This window comes from Echinococcus granulosus, assembly GCF_000524195.1.
Source record: "Echinococcus granulosus chromosome Unknown EG_S00018, whole genome shotgun sequence".
In the NCBI taxonomy this organism is placed as follows: Eukaryota; Metazoa; Platyhelminthes; class Cestoda; order Cyclophyllidea; family Taeniidae; genus Echinococcus; species Echinococcus granulosus.
In genome coordinates this window covers 1,127,746-1,141,381 of record NW_020170398.1, presented here as the reverse complement: position 1 = coordinate 1,141,381, position 13,636 = coordinate 1,127,746, and the positions used below count along the sequence as shown (strand labels likewise).

The following is a 13,636-nucleotide window of genomic DNA, read 5'->3' as shown; positions in this document are numbered from 1 at the left end:
TTGCACACACTATCAAGCATAACTGTGCTTGGTGGGTGGCTATTGCTTCAATGGCAAGGTAAATTTTTTTATCTTTGTTGTCCATATTTCGTCCACTGTCTTCATCATGGTGCCTTCTTGCTGCTTTTCTCGCTTCCTTTAATCCTGACATCAGCGCCAACTCCACGAATAATTATGTGATAGACGGGGAGGAGAATTGTAGGTCCTCCCTGATCGGCCATTTTATAAGTCCAGGTTGCTGTGGAAATGCGTTTGCCTTTTAAGGTCATATATCCACTACGAATGACCGCATTTTAATGAGGGCTTGTCTTTGATCCAAACTTCTTTCGACTAGTATTGCTTCAAGTTTGTTGCTGACGTTTTCCTGTCGTGCTCTGACTTTCAGTTGTTAAAGGAAAAATATTAGCATAACTTCTCCACAGCGTCATTAGGCATCATTTGTTTAAAAAAGCTCTACGAAAATCAAACATCCCGTAAAGCTACTTGGGTGGAGTTTTCGGTTTCAATAGTTTCAAAACAAGAACAGGGAGGGCATTGCGCAAAGTGTGTGCATAGGATGCCCCGATTTTTCCCGAGAAATTGCGATTGGAAATTTCCCCGGTAGTCTACCTATTTAACTGTCATTTCCATCATTGATGTTATCGCGCCAGTTGGATTTAGCTAAATACTTTGGAAAACCTTAGCTGAGCTTCCATATCTTTCCTATGCCAGTGATATTTAGGAAAAAATAGGGCTAAGAACTTTACTTTTAAGTAATAATGAGGTTTGTGTCTGGAGAAACTTAAGCAATTAATTCTGCTAGTTTTGGCGGAAGGCCTGTTTAAATGAATTCTTTGGAAATTAATAAAAGACTTTCCTCATCGGTGGGTTTGTGAAGTAGACCTTGTAAATGAACACAATGGAATTGTAAAAGCTTGGTAATTCTAAATCGGGGTTTTGTAAATTAGCTACTTATCTCTGTGGCTATTTCTGACCAAAGCCACTGTTTCAACTCAACCACGTTAAAGCTGGATGCCCTCAACTTACATGACACCTTTCTTTTTCGAAGGCCCGCTTATTGAACGGTAGTGGAGTTGTTGGAATGGACCTTTCGGATAGTGGTGCCATTGACATCAAGCCGCCCTTTTCGGCGAACCCTGGCACAAGTCTCCCAAAATTGACGCCCTCAGCGTCGTCGCGGTTCCAGCTAACTAGCTCTTCCGCTGCCGCTGCCTCTTCGACGGGCGTGACCACGACGCCCACAGCAACAAAGCGTCGATCGTTGAAGCGGCCCGCGCAGTCCACTTCCTCCGCCTCCTCCTCCTCCAACAGCAATAACAATTGCGCACCTCCCAAGAGCCTTCAGGAGCCTGTCACGGTAACTACAACCTCTGGGCAAACCGTTCCTCCTGTTCCGCCTCAGCCCTCCACACCCTCCTCCACACTTCCCGATGCAAATGTCTTCCTCTCTATCAACACCGTGAAGCAACTTGGTGTAGGTCTCCGCTTTTCCTCTCTGACACTACTCATATCCCCAGAATAAGTAGCGTCCATTTTCTTCCCTCAGGACCCTCAGCAGTTGCCAACACACTTCACTGCCCAACCGGCGGCAGCGCTGTTGGGATGCAACCACCATGCTGGCATGCAACCACTGTACGCACCCCAGCCTATTGGACCGCCCTCCGTGCCTCCTCCGCCACCACCCGCACCTCTTTCGGGGAAGTCGACGCCCCGACAACCTGCTAAAAAGCGACTAGAGGCACGAACTCCCACCATTGAGGAGTTGGGTGTACCCTCCGCTTTCAAGGCCCTTCACGACACGCCATTCAGTTAGTTCAATAACACGTCTACCTATAGCAAGTTAAGTAGAAACTAGTTAAATCACTTTTCCCGATTGTAGCACCGGTTCTTGGTCGAAGTGGTGGTAGCAGCACCAATTCAAGAGATACTTCAGCTCCACCTTCAGCAGCAGTGTCGAGTACCTCGACAGGAGGACAGGGAGGAATGGAGACGTCAGCGGCGAAGCCAGATGACGATGAGGACGAAGAGATGAAGACTATTTTTGCTGGTCCTGTTGCAGCTCGTCGTCACCATTCAACTGTCAATCAACCGCCCGTTAGTGGGCTCACCTACGCTGACTATAAAAGTCTTCATGAACGATTGCAACAACATGCGGTCAACGGTGTTAGTTTGGCTGGCACGGAGTCCCCTAATTCCCTCCCCTTCAGGTAACGACCCTCCTTAATCCCAACTTGATGCTGTTTTATGCATGGAACATTAAAGACAAAATCGTGTGCGTCCCTTCTTTTTTCTTTAAATTGAATATTTTTGCTAGATTAGCAGGGCAATGCCAACTTATCGTGGAATCCTATGTTTTGGGGCTTTAATGGTGACGTAATGAACCAGTTTAGATACCTATTCTCTCATTATCTCATTCTGGCCAACCATCTTAAAAAGCGCGCTTTCAACGTTTTGAAGCAAATCTTTTTGCAAAAATGCATAATTAAAGGACAACACCGTGTGGGAAGCGGTGTGCATCTGCTTGTGCACTGCCCAGTTTGAGTCCGAGCGGTGTGAGTGGATTTGGAAACGATGCTACTGATGATTTGCGTCAGATGCCCTCTCTTCTCCCGGCGCCTGGTATCTCCCCACCCCCAGCGCCCTCCCTCGCCACCCACCGCCTCACTCCAGGTGGTGGTCGACAGTCGAGACCGCTGGGCACCGCTGCAACGCCCGGCCCCGGTCTTTTCGATCGTGATACCCCCGGCAGTTTGCGCAACCTCGCCTCCCGGTTTCGTGACTCGCCCATCTTCCCGGTAAGTGGTGGTGCTCGATATCATCGTTGATTTCAACAGTCGATATGTGATGCCGCAGTTCCCGGGCATTAATTGGAGACATTTCGATGTTTCATCTGTTGATTATTCATTGTTCTACCAGCGAGCCTGCTTAACCTTTTCACCTCTACTGTACCAAAAGCACTGACGAGCCGACCGTGCAACTGAGGAGCTGTTCAATGGAAACGTCACAGACCCCTCTTCTCGATTCTACCAGATATGGCGTTTCGCCTAGCATGGAAACTAGATTCGGGGACTGGGAATGTGCTGGCCATTGAATACTGTTAATTTCATCTAAAATTTAGGTATGGGGACGGTTTAGACTTGGATTAACTTTCCGTTTGTCTTCCAGTGGCTTGACGATTTAGGCTATTATCCAATCTTCTTCCGGTGTATCCTTTTCCACGCCGCAGTCTGCCTTATTCAAATCCTTGCTTCGTGGAGTTTCAACTATTAGTGTCAAGTTTCCCGCTCTAGGAGCAACTAGCATGGAACTTTCCATCTATAGATATTTACCCCTGATTGGATTGTTGGGGATGCAGCTGATATAAAATTTTAACTTCGTCACTCTGACTAGGAGATTTCAAACGCCGGTTTTACTTTGGTTCATTTGGGTCGTGCTACGGTACAAGTGTGAATTGCCGGGTCACAAAAGGTCCCTCTGTTTCTAGTTCTGGCGATATCACGTCTTTACACCGTTTCTTTCTTTATTATCTCATTTTATTTAATAGCGGACCAGTCCACTGTAGTTTTGACAGCTCCTAAATTGACCTTTTGTCAAGTATAAGCTAATTGTTACATTTACTGTGATTAATTGAACAACCTTCTCAAGGGTTCCTTCGCGTACCTTAAAGGTTGCCAGCTTTCCTCTCCGATGTATCAAGTAAATCGTTTTGCAGGGAGTTTATAGTACAAAAATGTGGGAACAAAAGGCAGGGCGATTCATGCTTCTATTTTGACTTTAAGCATTTTTTTGCCTCTTTGATATAACTATGCTTAAACTTACTGCAGCTTCTGTTTGCCCAACTTGGCTTGCTGGGTTTGCCGTCTGTCTTCAACGTGAGTGTTGGTTAATCTTTCTGTTGCCTGTTTAACTTTCTAATTCGTTTCTTGTTGAGATTATTTTCTTTTTCTACAATTTGTGGAAGTTTGTTTTGTGAAGGTTTTATGATATGTTAGAAAGGTTGATTTATAGTTATTAAAGTAGTCGTAAAGGTTCCATTAAAACGTCTTCATTTTCCAAAAGTACTTTCTTAATGCTTGCCCTAGGTCCCCTCTTCGCAATTTTGCTAAAATGAAAGAAAAAGCATCCCTCGGTAGCGTCACTTCTATCACTAATTTTACAATTCGGCGTTATGCTTTTGTAACACTCGAGGGAACTGAACTGTGGGGAAATGTGATCGTCATCCATGCGTGGTGCAAGGCCAGTTGGATGTGGCTAAGGCACCGGCCTAGGGGACGAGGCCGACCTTTGCTCCCTCGACTTTTCTTGTCTCTGTATTGCTGGTCTCAGGTCAACAGTGCTACAAGACGATCTGTTGTTTAGCCTTAGAAATTAACCGCCTTGAAAAAAGCACTTTCATTTATCGTGTGTACCACGGTTGAAATCTTTCCATGCATTTTAATTTAGTTTTGTATCCAAGCCTAGCAGTGTACTGGGTAAGTTTATTTACCTTGATGTGGGCCTCTTTTTTTGGCCTTTCCTTGGGTGGTTTTGTTTTGTAGCGCAGGTGTGGTGGGTGGATTTAGTTTGGTGTAAAAGGGCTATTAGGTCACTGGTAGGTTGTTATTTTCTCTATTCAAGCCTTTTCAGTGAACTCTTGCGTTGCTGTGATGGTGTCTCCTTGTTTTATGTGGAATTTAACTAAATTTTTTTTGGTGAGAAAGTGGAGTCGGGAAATTCTCAGTGTTCCCGTTTTTGGAACCACCACTTGCTGTTCCTTAGCTATTCGTTAAACAAATGAGTCGAACGTGCTCAGCCATCCAGAAGGCGTTGGCAGTTGATTCTCATATTTAGCGTCCCGAGACTTCCCTGGAGGAGAAAGAATATACATTATCAAAATACGGTAGGATTTGGGTCTACTCGCTTGGCGCGGAGATCAGTCCACCCGGTGAAAGTGCAGTCGGAGACTTAAAGTGGCCCCTTTACTAAAACCGAGTGTTAAACAAACAATTGATGTATTACATAATTCCTTCTCTTTTGGGTGTAGTCCTCGGCGCGCCCCGTCCTCAGCCTCCCGCATCAGCTATCACAATGTATTTGCTACCGTACCAAAAGCACTGACGAGCCGACCGTGCAACTGAGGAGCTGTTCGATGGAAAGGTCACAGATTTCTCTTCTCGATTCTACCAGATATGGCGTTTCGCCTAGCATGGAAACTAGATTTGGGGACTGGGAATGTGCTGGCCATCACAAGTATCCATAGGTAGTCGTATAGGAACACTTGCCTAAATGCGGAGCCACGTAATGAAGGGCGTGATTTAACACCTTTTCGTTGGGATTAGGGTTTCACGTCTATTCCTCTTTGTTACTTTATTCTCACTTCAGAGCTGACTAGTCATATCTGTCTAGGTTCTAGCCAGCTAGGCGAAAGATGTGGAGGAGGTGTCGCGGTTTCACATAATTAAAATTTTTGTGCACGTACGGTAGACGGCTGCGTAACAAACATTTCCAACCACAGGTAGTGTCGCCTGAGTCGTTAATAGCTTTCCTGCAAACCACGAGACTGGGGCAGCTGCCGAAGGTGGACGTCCTTCTGTTAAGGATGGTCACTAATTCTCCCATTTGTAGCATATGCGGTTCTTCCGCTCCGCTACGGCTTAGCATCCAGGGATAGAAATTAAGGCAGGTGTCTTATTAGATCGGGTTCGCTTTTGGCCGTCCCCGAAGACGAAAGAAGGCATAATACTCGGGCAGAATATGTTTTATCAGCTCTCGGAATGGCTTGAGGCTGCAGACATGGCCCGGAGGCCAACCCACACGGAGCACCTAAGTGTACCCTTTGCCAAACCCTAGGGTTAAACAAACAATTAACGCCTCACACATTGATACACTCATTTTCTTTTTATTTGAAAACAATGTCTTATTATTACCAGTATCGGTGGCTGTTTAGCGTTTCCATTCCGACAATATACTATCTTTCGGGAATAAATCAAACATTCCTTTTTCTCCAATCTTAGCATTAATTCCCTATGTTTATGTGCCTGTTTTGTTGGGAATTGCCTATTATTTTGGAGTTCACAAGGGATTTTGTTTTCATATATTAATTTATGCCCTCCTCTAACCTTTTTTGTGTTCAAGTTGGGGGCGTGGTTTTACTGTTTTGTTTTTATCTGGTGGTTGTGGTAGTGGGATGGCGTTTTGAGAATTATTTTTTCGTGATTGATTAGCCTATTTATCTTTTCACTCCGCCCTCCCTTTGCCAGACGAATTCCGAAATTCTCGAGGTTCTAGTGAGCCTGGCGCAGGAGTACGGCGTCCAGTCGAATCGCGCGGGCAGCAGTTGCAGTCGTAAGTTGCCCCACTTAACCGCAGCCCAGCCTCCCTTCGTCTCCTCCCCCTGCTTCCTTTTTTCCTTCACTTCTCTTGCTATCCACCTAACTTCTATCCCTGTCTCTTTTCTGCTCTTTCCTATGCGTGGTTGCCTTTTAACTCTCCCATTTAACCTTTGACACTCTCTTCTCTTTTAGGTCCGCAGAGCCAGCACTATCTTCGAAGGAGTCTCTTCCTTGGTAACGATTCCCCCAGTCCCGCGGGTCTTCCTCTCAACATGCTGAACACCACCACCCCCATTACCAACTCAGCCTCTGACCTCATGGAACAGCAGCAGCCACAGAATCAGCACTCCCCTCCTCTCACTTTCGCTCCCTCCTCCGCCGCTGCTACAGCAGCCTTCGATGCGCAATCACTATCACCGCTACCACCGCCCGACTTCAACCAGTGAACTTCTTCCTCCATCCCCAGGCTTATCCCCCTCCTTCCCCCCAGGCAGCGTTCCAGATATGATGATATGTCCACGTCAGTGCACTTGTCCCTCGGCCCGTCCCACTCCTATTGCTTCTACTTTTCTTGTGTTTTTTTTTGGTTTTCCACAGCGCCTCGCTTCTATTCTTTTTGACGCCTATTTTTATTCCACCACTATCGCCGCCTCAAGGGGTGGATTACCTGCCAACGGTGTTGACATTATGACAGCAACAATATTCGCGCCACTCCCTTCTCCCGCCCATTAGGTTGCTCGGTTATTTTGATAAGTTTTCAGGAATCTCACACCAACTCACCCACTCACTTACCGTAGCGTCAATGATGCAGTCTTTAAATCTCCTCCTCCTCCGTATTCTGAATTTTCTTTGTTCCTCTATTTTTTGCGCTTTTCTCTGCCTTTGTTGGTTGTTCTGCCTGTCTGTCTCTTTGCCTGTTTGTTGGTTTGCTTTAACTATTTTACCCGTCAGCAGTAGCCGCACTACAAGCTTGCCCCCGCCCCCCCCCATCTATTCCTGTTTCCTCTGCTCCGCCCAAACTCTGATCACTTGCGCCACTAAAAGTTTTGCCTCTCTCTCACTCTCCATCCTTCTTTCTCCATCGACACATATAAATGCTTACATTGTCACCGCCACTGCTCTTACTACTACTGTTACTATATTCTATATACTTAATGTTGAAAAGACAAATAAACTATGAGCAAAGTGTTTTTGTGTGCGAGGGTGGCTCATCCCCTCCTATTCCTCCCGTATTTTGCCTCTGAGGGGATGTTTCCATTCTCGATTGCAAAGTACTGATGATATCGAGGGATCTTTTTAAGGGCTGTAAGACTCCACGAGTCCTTATCGGTGCAGATTGTAATAAATGGCTTTTTAGAAGTTCATGATGCGTTCTTGTTACTTGTACTTCTGAATTTGGTGGAGGGGTTACTCAGAGTTGCTGCTGTTGCAACTTCGTCCGGCGGGGTGGCCTCCAGGCCGTCAGCAGCCCCGAGCCATGCTTTGCGTCGTGCGTTCCACTCAGAGTGGGTGGGGGGCTCTGGTGATTTATGTCCTAAAAGTATAGTTTAGAGAAATACTAAAAGCCAGATTGTAGTGTGTAAAATAATAGTAACGTAACACCTCCAATCAGAAGTCAAATGCTTTTCTTAAATTGCTGAATAACGGGTGCGTCTACTAATATTTTGCGGTTGACGATGGAGGTTATCCTGTCGCCATAAGTTGCACGTCCACTGGATGGCACGGGCCTCTGACATATGTTAATGAATATACATTTGTATACTGGCTGCACACAATGCAGTTTCAAAGCCACTTCAAGACACCACAGCACAGTTAGCGCCGAGATGCCACTATCTGACGGACAAAATACTTGAATAGAATGCTTAACAGTGATAAATAAATGTGGCAACAAATGAGGTAATTGTTCTACGGAACCAAGATTGTAATGCCTTGATTAAATGTTATTACTTCTTTTGGGTTTCAAGGAATTTCAGGGCTTAACAGTTGTACTTTAGAAGGCAGCACGGCGTCTGAGCTATGTTAGTAGCTCCCAGCCTTTCTTTACCTCAGCAGCATATGCTCTGCCATAGTATGTCTTCTTTCGGGTTCAGAAAGGTTTTGGGGTGCTGCAAAAATGAAATGTGTAAAAACAATCTCAGATAACAACAAAATCTATGCAAACGAAAAGTTATTTTACCATAACCTGAAACCTATTTGTTTTTGTGAATTCTTTGTATATCAAATAATTAGCCTTAAAGATCAGCTATAACAAACTAAATCTAGTTCAAGCTTAAAATGCACTAGTTTTATCTTTAAAAAAATTAAAAAATATTTATCGCCTGAAAAGTAACCTAAATACATTTATCTTTTTTCCTTAAGGAAAAAAATTAAATGTAAGTTTGTTTGTATGCATATAATGTTTCTATCGCCGCACCACTTTTATGAGTGGTTGTTTTTTCTGCGGCATGGACGCTACGAAGGCTGCTCCGTCGGCTCAGACAGCTAGGGTAATCTGCTTTTCGTTACAGCATGGGTGGTATTTTTCAAACTATCATATAATTTTGGTGTGTACAGTCCGTGGTATTGAATGACGGCTTACTTAGCTGTAGTGCCTGAAATGTTCACGAATATTAGCTCGCGTTTTTGTAGGCTTCAGTGTTTTCCACATAACATTTATTAAACGTGGGTGCCACTCATCCTGTTGAAAATATTTGTGATTTGATGATTATTTTCTTACGCAGGTTACAAGAATTCTCGGTCGCACTGGCTCTCAGGGTCAATGTACACAGGTTCGTGTCGAGCTTGTTGAAAACAAGCGAAGCATTATCCGCAATGTGAAAGGTCCTGTTCGTGAAGGCGATATTCTAGTCCTTCTGGAAACAGAAAGAGAAGCTAGACGATTGCGATAATTTTTTTTAGTAAACGTGGATTGTCACTCAGAACGGTATTCTTTCTTCCCTTATCGTATTGGAACGCAAGCTTTTGAGCCATGCTAAGTATTTTTCTTCATTCCGTTGTTTTACATGCCACGCATAGTCCGGCACATTAACCTCCAGTGTGGTAGGTTAGTGGTTAGTTCTGCATTTATGCTCATACTGGACCTGCTTCATTTTTTGCCGGCCTCAGTGTCTAGAAGTGCCTGTATTTGTGGATGACTTGAGCCTGGAGTGTTGTGAAGTCATTTTCTGGGGTGAATGGTGCTTTTTTAGGCATCAGTCCCCACTTCTCGAAATACTTGGCTTCTTTTGGTTCTTCATTATTTTAGTGTGTGCTCGCCTTCATGGTGAAAGGTTAGTTTCCATTGAGGGACCTCCAGTAGTGTACACGAACGGTGTGGGGATTGCTTGGGGTTATAACATCTAAGTGGACAACATTTAAGGCTTCCCCTTCTTCTGGCGCGTCTGATTTATTTCCTCAATTCTATTACATTCTTACTCGGAGTTACGCTGCCTTTAGTTTCTAGGTTATTGGTGATGTGGCGCGGGCACTGGTCCCGCCGACTGTGATGCAGAAACGCGGTTTATGAAGTTATTCTGTATAGGTTGTCACCAATTTGGCGGGTGGGTTGGGTGGGCCTGACTCAATTAAGTCATCAAACTTGATTTCCATTTGTGAAATGCGAGAATGGGCACCATGGGGGACGGTATGTGCTATGAGCAGTTGAGCCTGTGGAGCCGAGCGTTTTGTTATCCGCCCCGAATTGATGCCCTGCAAAGGTGCCAGCTGCTCGTCAGACCAAAGACGCGTGGGAAGCGATGCTACTTTTGCATTGGTGAGTGATCGGCCAGGAGGAATGGGTGCGGGGTAGTGGCAGTCCGACGCCACCTCAAGCCTATGTGTTTTATTAAGCCGCCCTTCTACAAGTTAGAGTTCCCGGTGTATAGCTGCTAAAACGTCCATTGGAGTCGCTTTATATTTTTTACCTAAGTAAGCCCGATGCAAATAAGTTTCTGACATCGAAAACTGATGCAGTCTCACCATGAATGCTAAGCAATGCATAATCCAGGTATTATTCTCCTGTGATAATTTAAGCTGTGATCGCCGATGTAAGAGTGTAGTCACATTGAATGCCACGAGTAACGCTTAAAGCGGTGGAGGTTATACAATAAGACAGCAGTTATTTAAGTTGTATGCTAATCACATTGGACTTTAGTTTGTGCTATTTCGGTTTGCATCAGGATAACGTAAATGTTAAATCCGAGTAGTTACTGTTGAGAGTACCCCAGTCAGTCCAAGAAATTTCTGTAAAACTTCATTTAGACCCTGTTATCTGATTTTGAAGTAGCAGGGGGAGGACGGGGGTTAACCGCTACTAGAAAGTGGGTTCGATCTACCATCAGTGCTACCAACGATACCAATGCACTTTGTTGACACATTTCAAAATCGTCTATTGATTGCAAATAAAGTCGCTTCATCCTTTGTGCTTAAAAGATCTAAACTGGATCATGGGAATAAGCCAGTTTTTGCTTATGAAGTCTTTATCACCACGTGTTATTCACTATCGATAAATCTATAGCAAAAGTTGGCAATACATCTAGCCATAAGTCAAAAAATTGTCTTATGCCTAATTTTTGTATCGTATTGCCCAGCTTTAAGTATAAATATATGCCATTTTTCTGTTGTTTGACTTTGCACTTTGCCTTGAAGCCTGGTAAGACTATTGGTTAAGAAAAGTCAAATTTTTACTGGGTGTTTGTCGGCGTCGAATATCGCCCAGTTTGTAGGATAGTCCTTTGTGTCGTCAGTCGACTTTTTTACAGTTTTCTAAATTTTTCACCTCTAAATGCTAGTATATTTGTGATTCAAAAAAAAGTGTTTCCAATGAAGTCCTCATACAACTCAAACAATTTCAATGCACAGCTCTCTAACCTTAAGGTAAAGCCCTTATTTAATTGTTTTATTTCCAGACTTCACTTGCCTTTTGGGATGATCTTATTAACAAGTCAAATAAATTAACTGCGTCTGTGAGGTTGGTGTACTTTTTTTCTCTGACCTGTCTTCTGTGTCATACGCTGCACATTGGTCTCTTTATTTTATGCCTTTTTTAATTGACAGCTTATATTGCTTTTCATTCAGGCCTCGTGCATGGTTGAATGCTTAGAATACCTTCTGCAGAATTTGTTTATCATTTGATAGTGTAGTGTCATGGTATCGTGTTTGCTATTCTCTCTAACCAATCTGTATTTTTCTTCAATTTTTCTTAGTATTACACTGCAGTGCATGTCCGGTTTTTTGGAGGCATTTCAAAAAATATCCGACATCGCAGAAACAAATAATGCGGGATTGCGTCCGTTTGGCATCGCGTTGCGGCGTTATTGCCTGCGTCAACGGTGTGTCGAATCCCGACTGCGTAGTTTTAACAGGTGTGGCTATTAATTCTTCATTTTGACGCATGCGTCCTTTTAAAAACTTCATAAATTCCCATAGTAACTACTTGGCCCTAAAGGCGAAAAATTCTTTCTCTATTCTGTATTGTTTGGGCTCGAGAAGAAGAATTCTGTTGGGAGTTCCATTTTTTTCTCATTCAGTCAAATCACGGAGTGTCTGGTGACTCCTTTATCGGACAGGCTGGATGAGTGGCGTCGGACGGCCAACCAAATGGATCGAGACTGTGTAAAGGAGCTTCGTAAAGCCAAGTCGGAATTGCAGCGTGCCATTCTTGAAGCGGAGAAGTGCAAAAAGCGGCTTCGCCGTAAGGTTTGTGTTTTTTTCCTCTCTAATGTAATGTGTGTTACTTAAGTTAGTTTGAGGGCTCTTAGATCCTTTTTTCCTTGTATTTTGCCTTGAAATGTCGCAGTATTCATATTTACCTTCACATTACCTCCTCTTCACCCTCCTACTGGTTTGGACACTGCAAAAGCGTCTATCACAACAGGATTGTTAATTTAGCATATGGTCGTGACCTTTTGATTCGATTTGCCGCCTTCTTTTGAACCCCACTTTCTAAGGTTCCGTTTTCATTCGCATTGCAAATGCTTTGTTATAGTTTTCCCTAATGTCAACCACTATGGGCTGTAGTCTGGATCTCGAGTTGGTTTTTTGATGTGTGTCGATAGTACATAAACGAATACGGTTGATTGAGGCCATAATAAGTCAAGTTGCAAACCATTTTAAAAGTAGGTTCTTATAATGAAGTTTATACATGATCGGTTTTCTTAGGTGAAAACGACCCTTCTATCCATTTCACCGTTTGCATTAAAGTCATTCTTCTCATTTCTTTATCATTGGTCACGCATTGCTTATCACTGATCTGTCTAAGTGCTGGATAGAAATCGAGTAGTTATATTCTGGCCGTTAGAAGTTTTTGAATTCCACGCTTTTCAGAGTTTTTTATTATTTTTTTTATTTGGGAGGAAATTTTTTTGATTCTTGTAGACTGATTTTTACCCTAATTTCACTCCTCTTGAAGTAGTAATAAATCGAAATTCTTAAAGTCCAGAGATTGAGCTGAGGTCGTATTTCTGAGCGTTCTGCCTTCATTTCATTCACATACCCACACATCGTATTTGAGATCACCCGTGTTTGTTTTTTGGGAGTGTTGCCGCGTCCCACAGTGCCTCGATCGCACTTTTTGTACTTTTCTGAAAAGAGGGGTCCCTAAATAATTAGCATGTAACAATTTGCATTTGAGATGAGTGGGACAATGAAGAGTAGTAAAAGGAAGGGGTCTGGTGAAATCGAAAACTGTTAAAAAATCGCGATGTATGGCCCGGCGATTTTTCGTGTACTGGTTTCGTCGCGGGTCAGGTCAGCAGACCTTTTTCACTTGCTTGTTCTACCTTCATAAGGAGGTGCCGAGCTTTTATGTCGTGCTTTCATCATTGTCAAAGTCCAAACAGGCCTTGGCGGCTAGCGTGGTACTGCACCTATCTATTTCCTACCCTGGAAGGCAGGGAAGGTGGGCACAGTTAGGTCAATACTATGGCTACGAATTCGAATCTAAGCTTAAGGAGTTTTGAGATAGCCTGGTCTAGCACTTGAGGTGCCCCTGAAGTTGAATGTAAATGTAGGAAACTAGTACCAAATTCTGAGTAGGCATCCCTTGTCGGCACCACGTTGGTATGCTGTTTACAATTGTTCGTCATTATCAATACTCCCACCCTTGCCATCTTTCAGTTTCGTCTTTTTCATTACTCAAGGTTCAAGGCACGTTTGACTACTGTAACGGTTTGTTAAGCAACCTCCAAATGATGATTTGGAACTCTTGACGTGAGGTTGCGTAGCCATTGAGATGTGTTGTTTATGATAAACTACCCTGCATGTTGTTCGTTTTTCAATGATAGAAATGCACACAATGGAGGTGTGTGTGTGTGTGTGTGTGTGTGTGTGTGTGTGTGTGTGTGTGT

At 43.8% G+C, this 13,636-nt stretch overlaps 3 protein-coding genes across 3 annotated transcripts in view; all 3 read left to right on the top strand. All coding sequences in view use genetic code 11, as the record gives it.

Moving 5' to 3' along the window:
• The window catches only part of EGR_03527 (Nuclear factor 1 B-type), a gene marked incomplete at both ends in the record, with an annotated part of 30,184 nt that extends 22,322 nt beyond the window's left edge, over positions 1-7,862 (top strand). Inside the window, 7 exons of the mRNA XM_024492776.1 lie at positions 1,049-1,474; positions 1,547-1,808; positions 1,880-2,207; positions 2,537-2,795; positions 6,240-6,324; positions 6,504-6,753; positions 7,727-7,862. Coding sequence (XP_024352909.1) covers positions 1,049-1,474; positions 1,547-1,808; positions 1,880-2,207; positions 2,537-2,795; positions 6,240-6,324; positions 6,504-6,753; positions 7,727-7,862 — 1,746 coding nt within the window. The remainder of the gene's footprint in view (positions 1-1,048; positions 1,475-1,546; positions 1,809-1,879; positions 2,208-2,536; positions 2,796-6,239; positions 6,325-6,503; positions 6,754-7,726) is intronic.
• Positions 7,863-8,755: 893 nt separating this feature from the next.
• EGR_03526 (40S ribosomal protein S28) lies at positions 8,756-9,199 on the top strand (the record flags this gene model as incomplete). The annotated part of the gene is made up of 2 exons (XM_024492775.1): positions 8,756-8,797; positions 9,032-9,199. 2 exons carry the CDS (start codon positions 8,756-8,758, stop codon positions 9,197-9,199), a joined length of 210 nt encoding a protein of 69 aa, XP_024352908.1.
• Positions 9,200-11,510: 2,311 nt separating this feature from the next.
• Positions 11,511-13,249, top strand: EGR_03525 (Metastasis suppressor protein; the record flags this gene model as incomplete). The annotated part of the gene is made up of 3 exons (XM_024492774.1): positions 11,511-11,620; positions 11,819-11,987; positions 13,079-13,249. The coding sequence occupies 3 exons, from the start codon at positions 11,511-11,513 to the stop codon at positions 13,247-13,249; spliced, it is 450 nt and encodes a 149-aa protein (XP_024352907.1).
• Between the last annotated feature and the right edge of the window lie 387 nt (positions 13,250-13,636).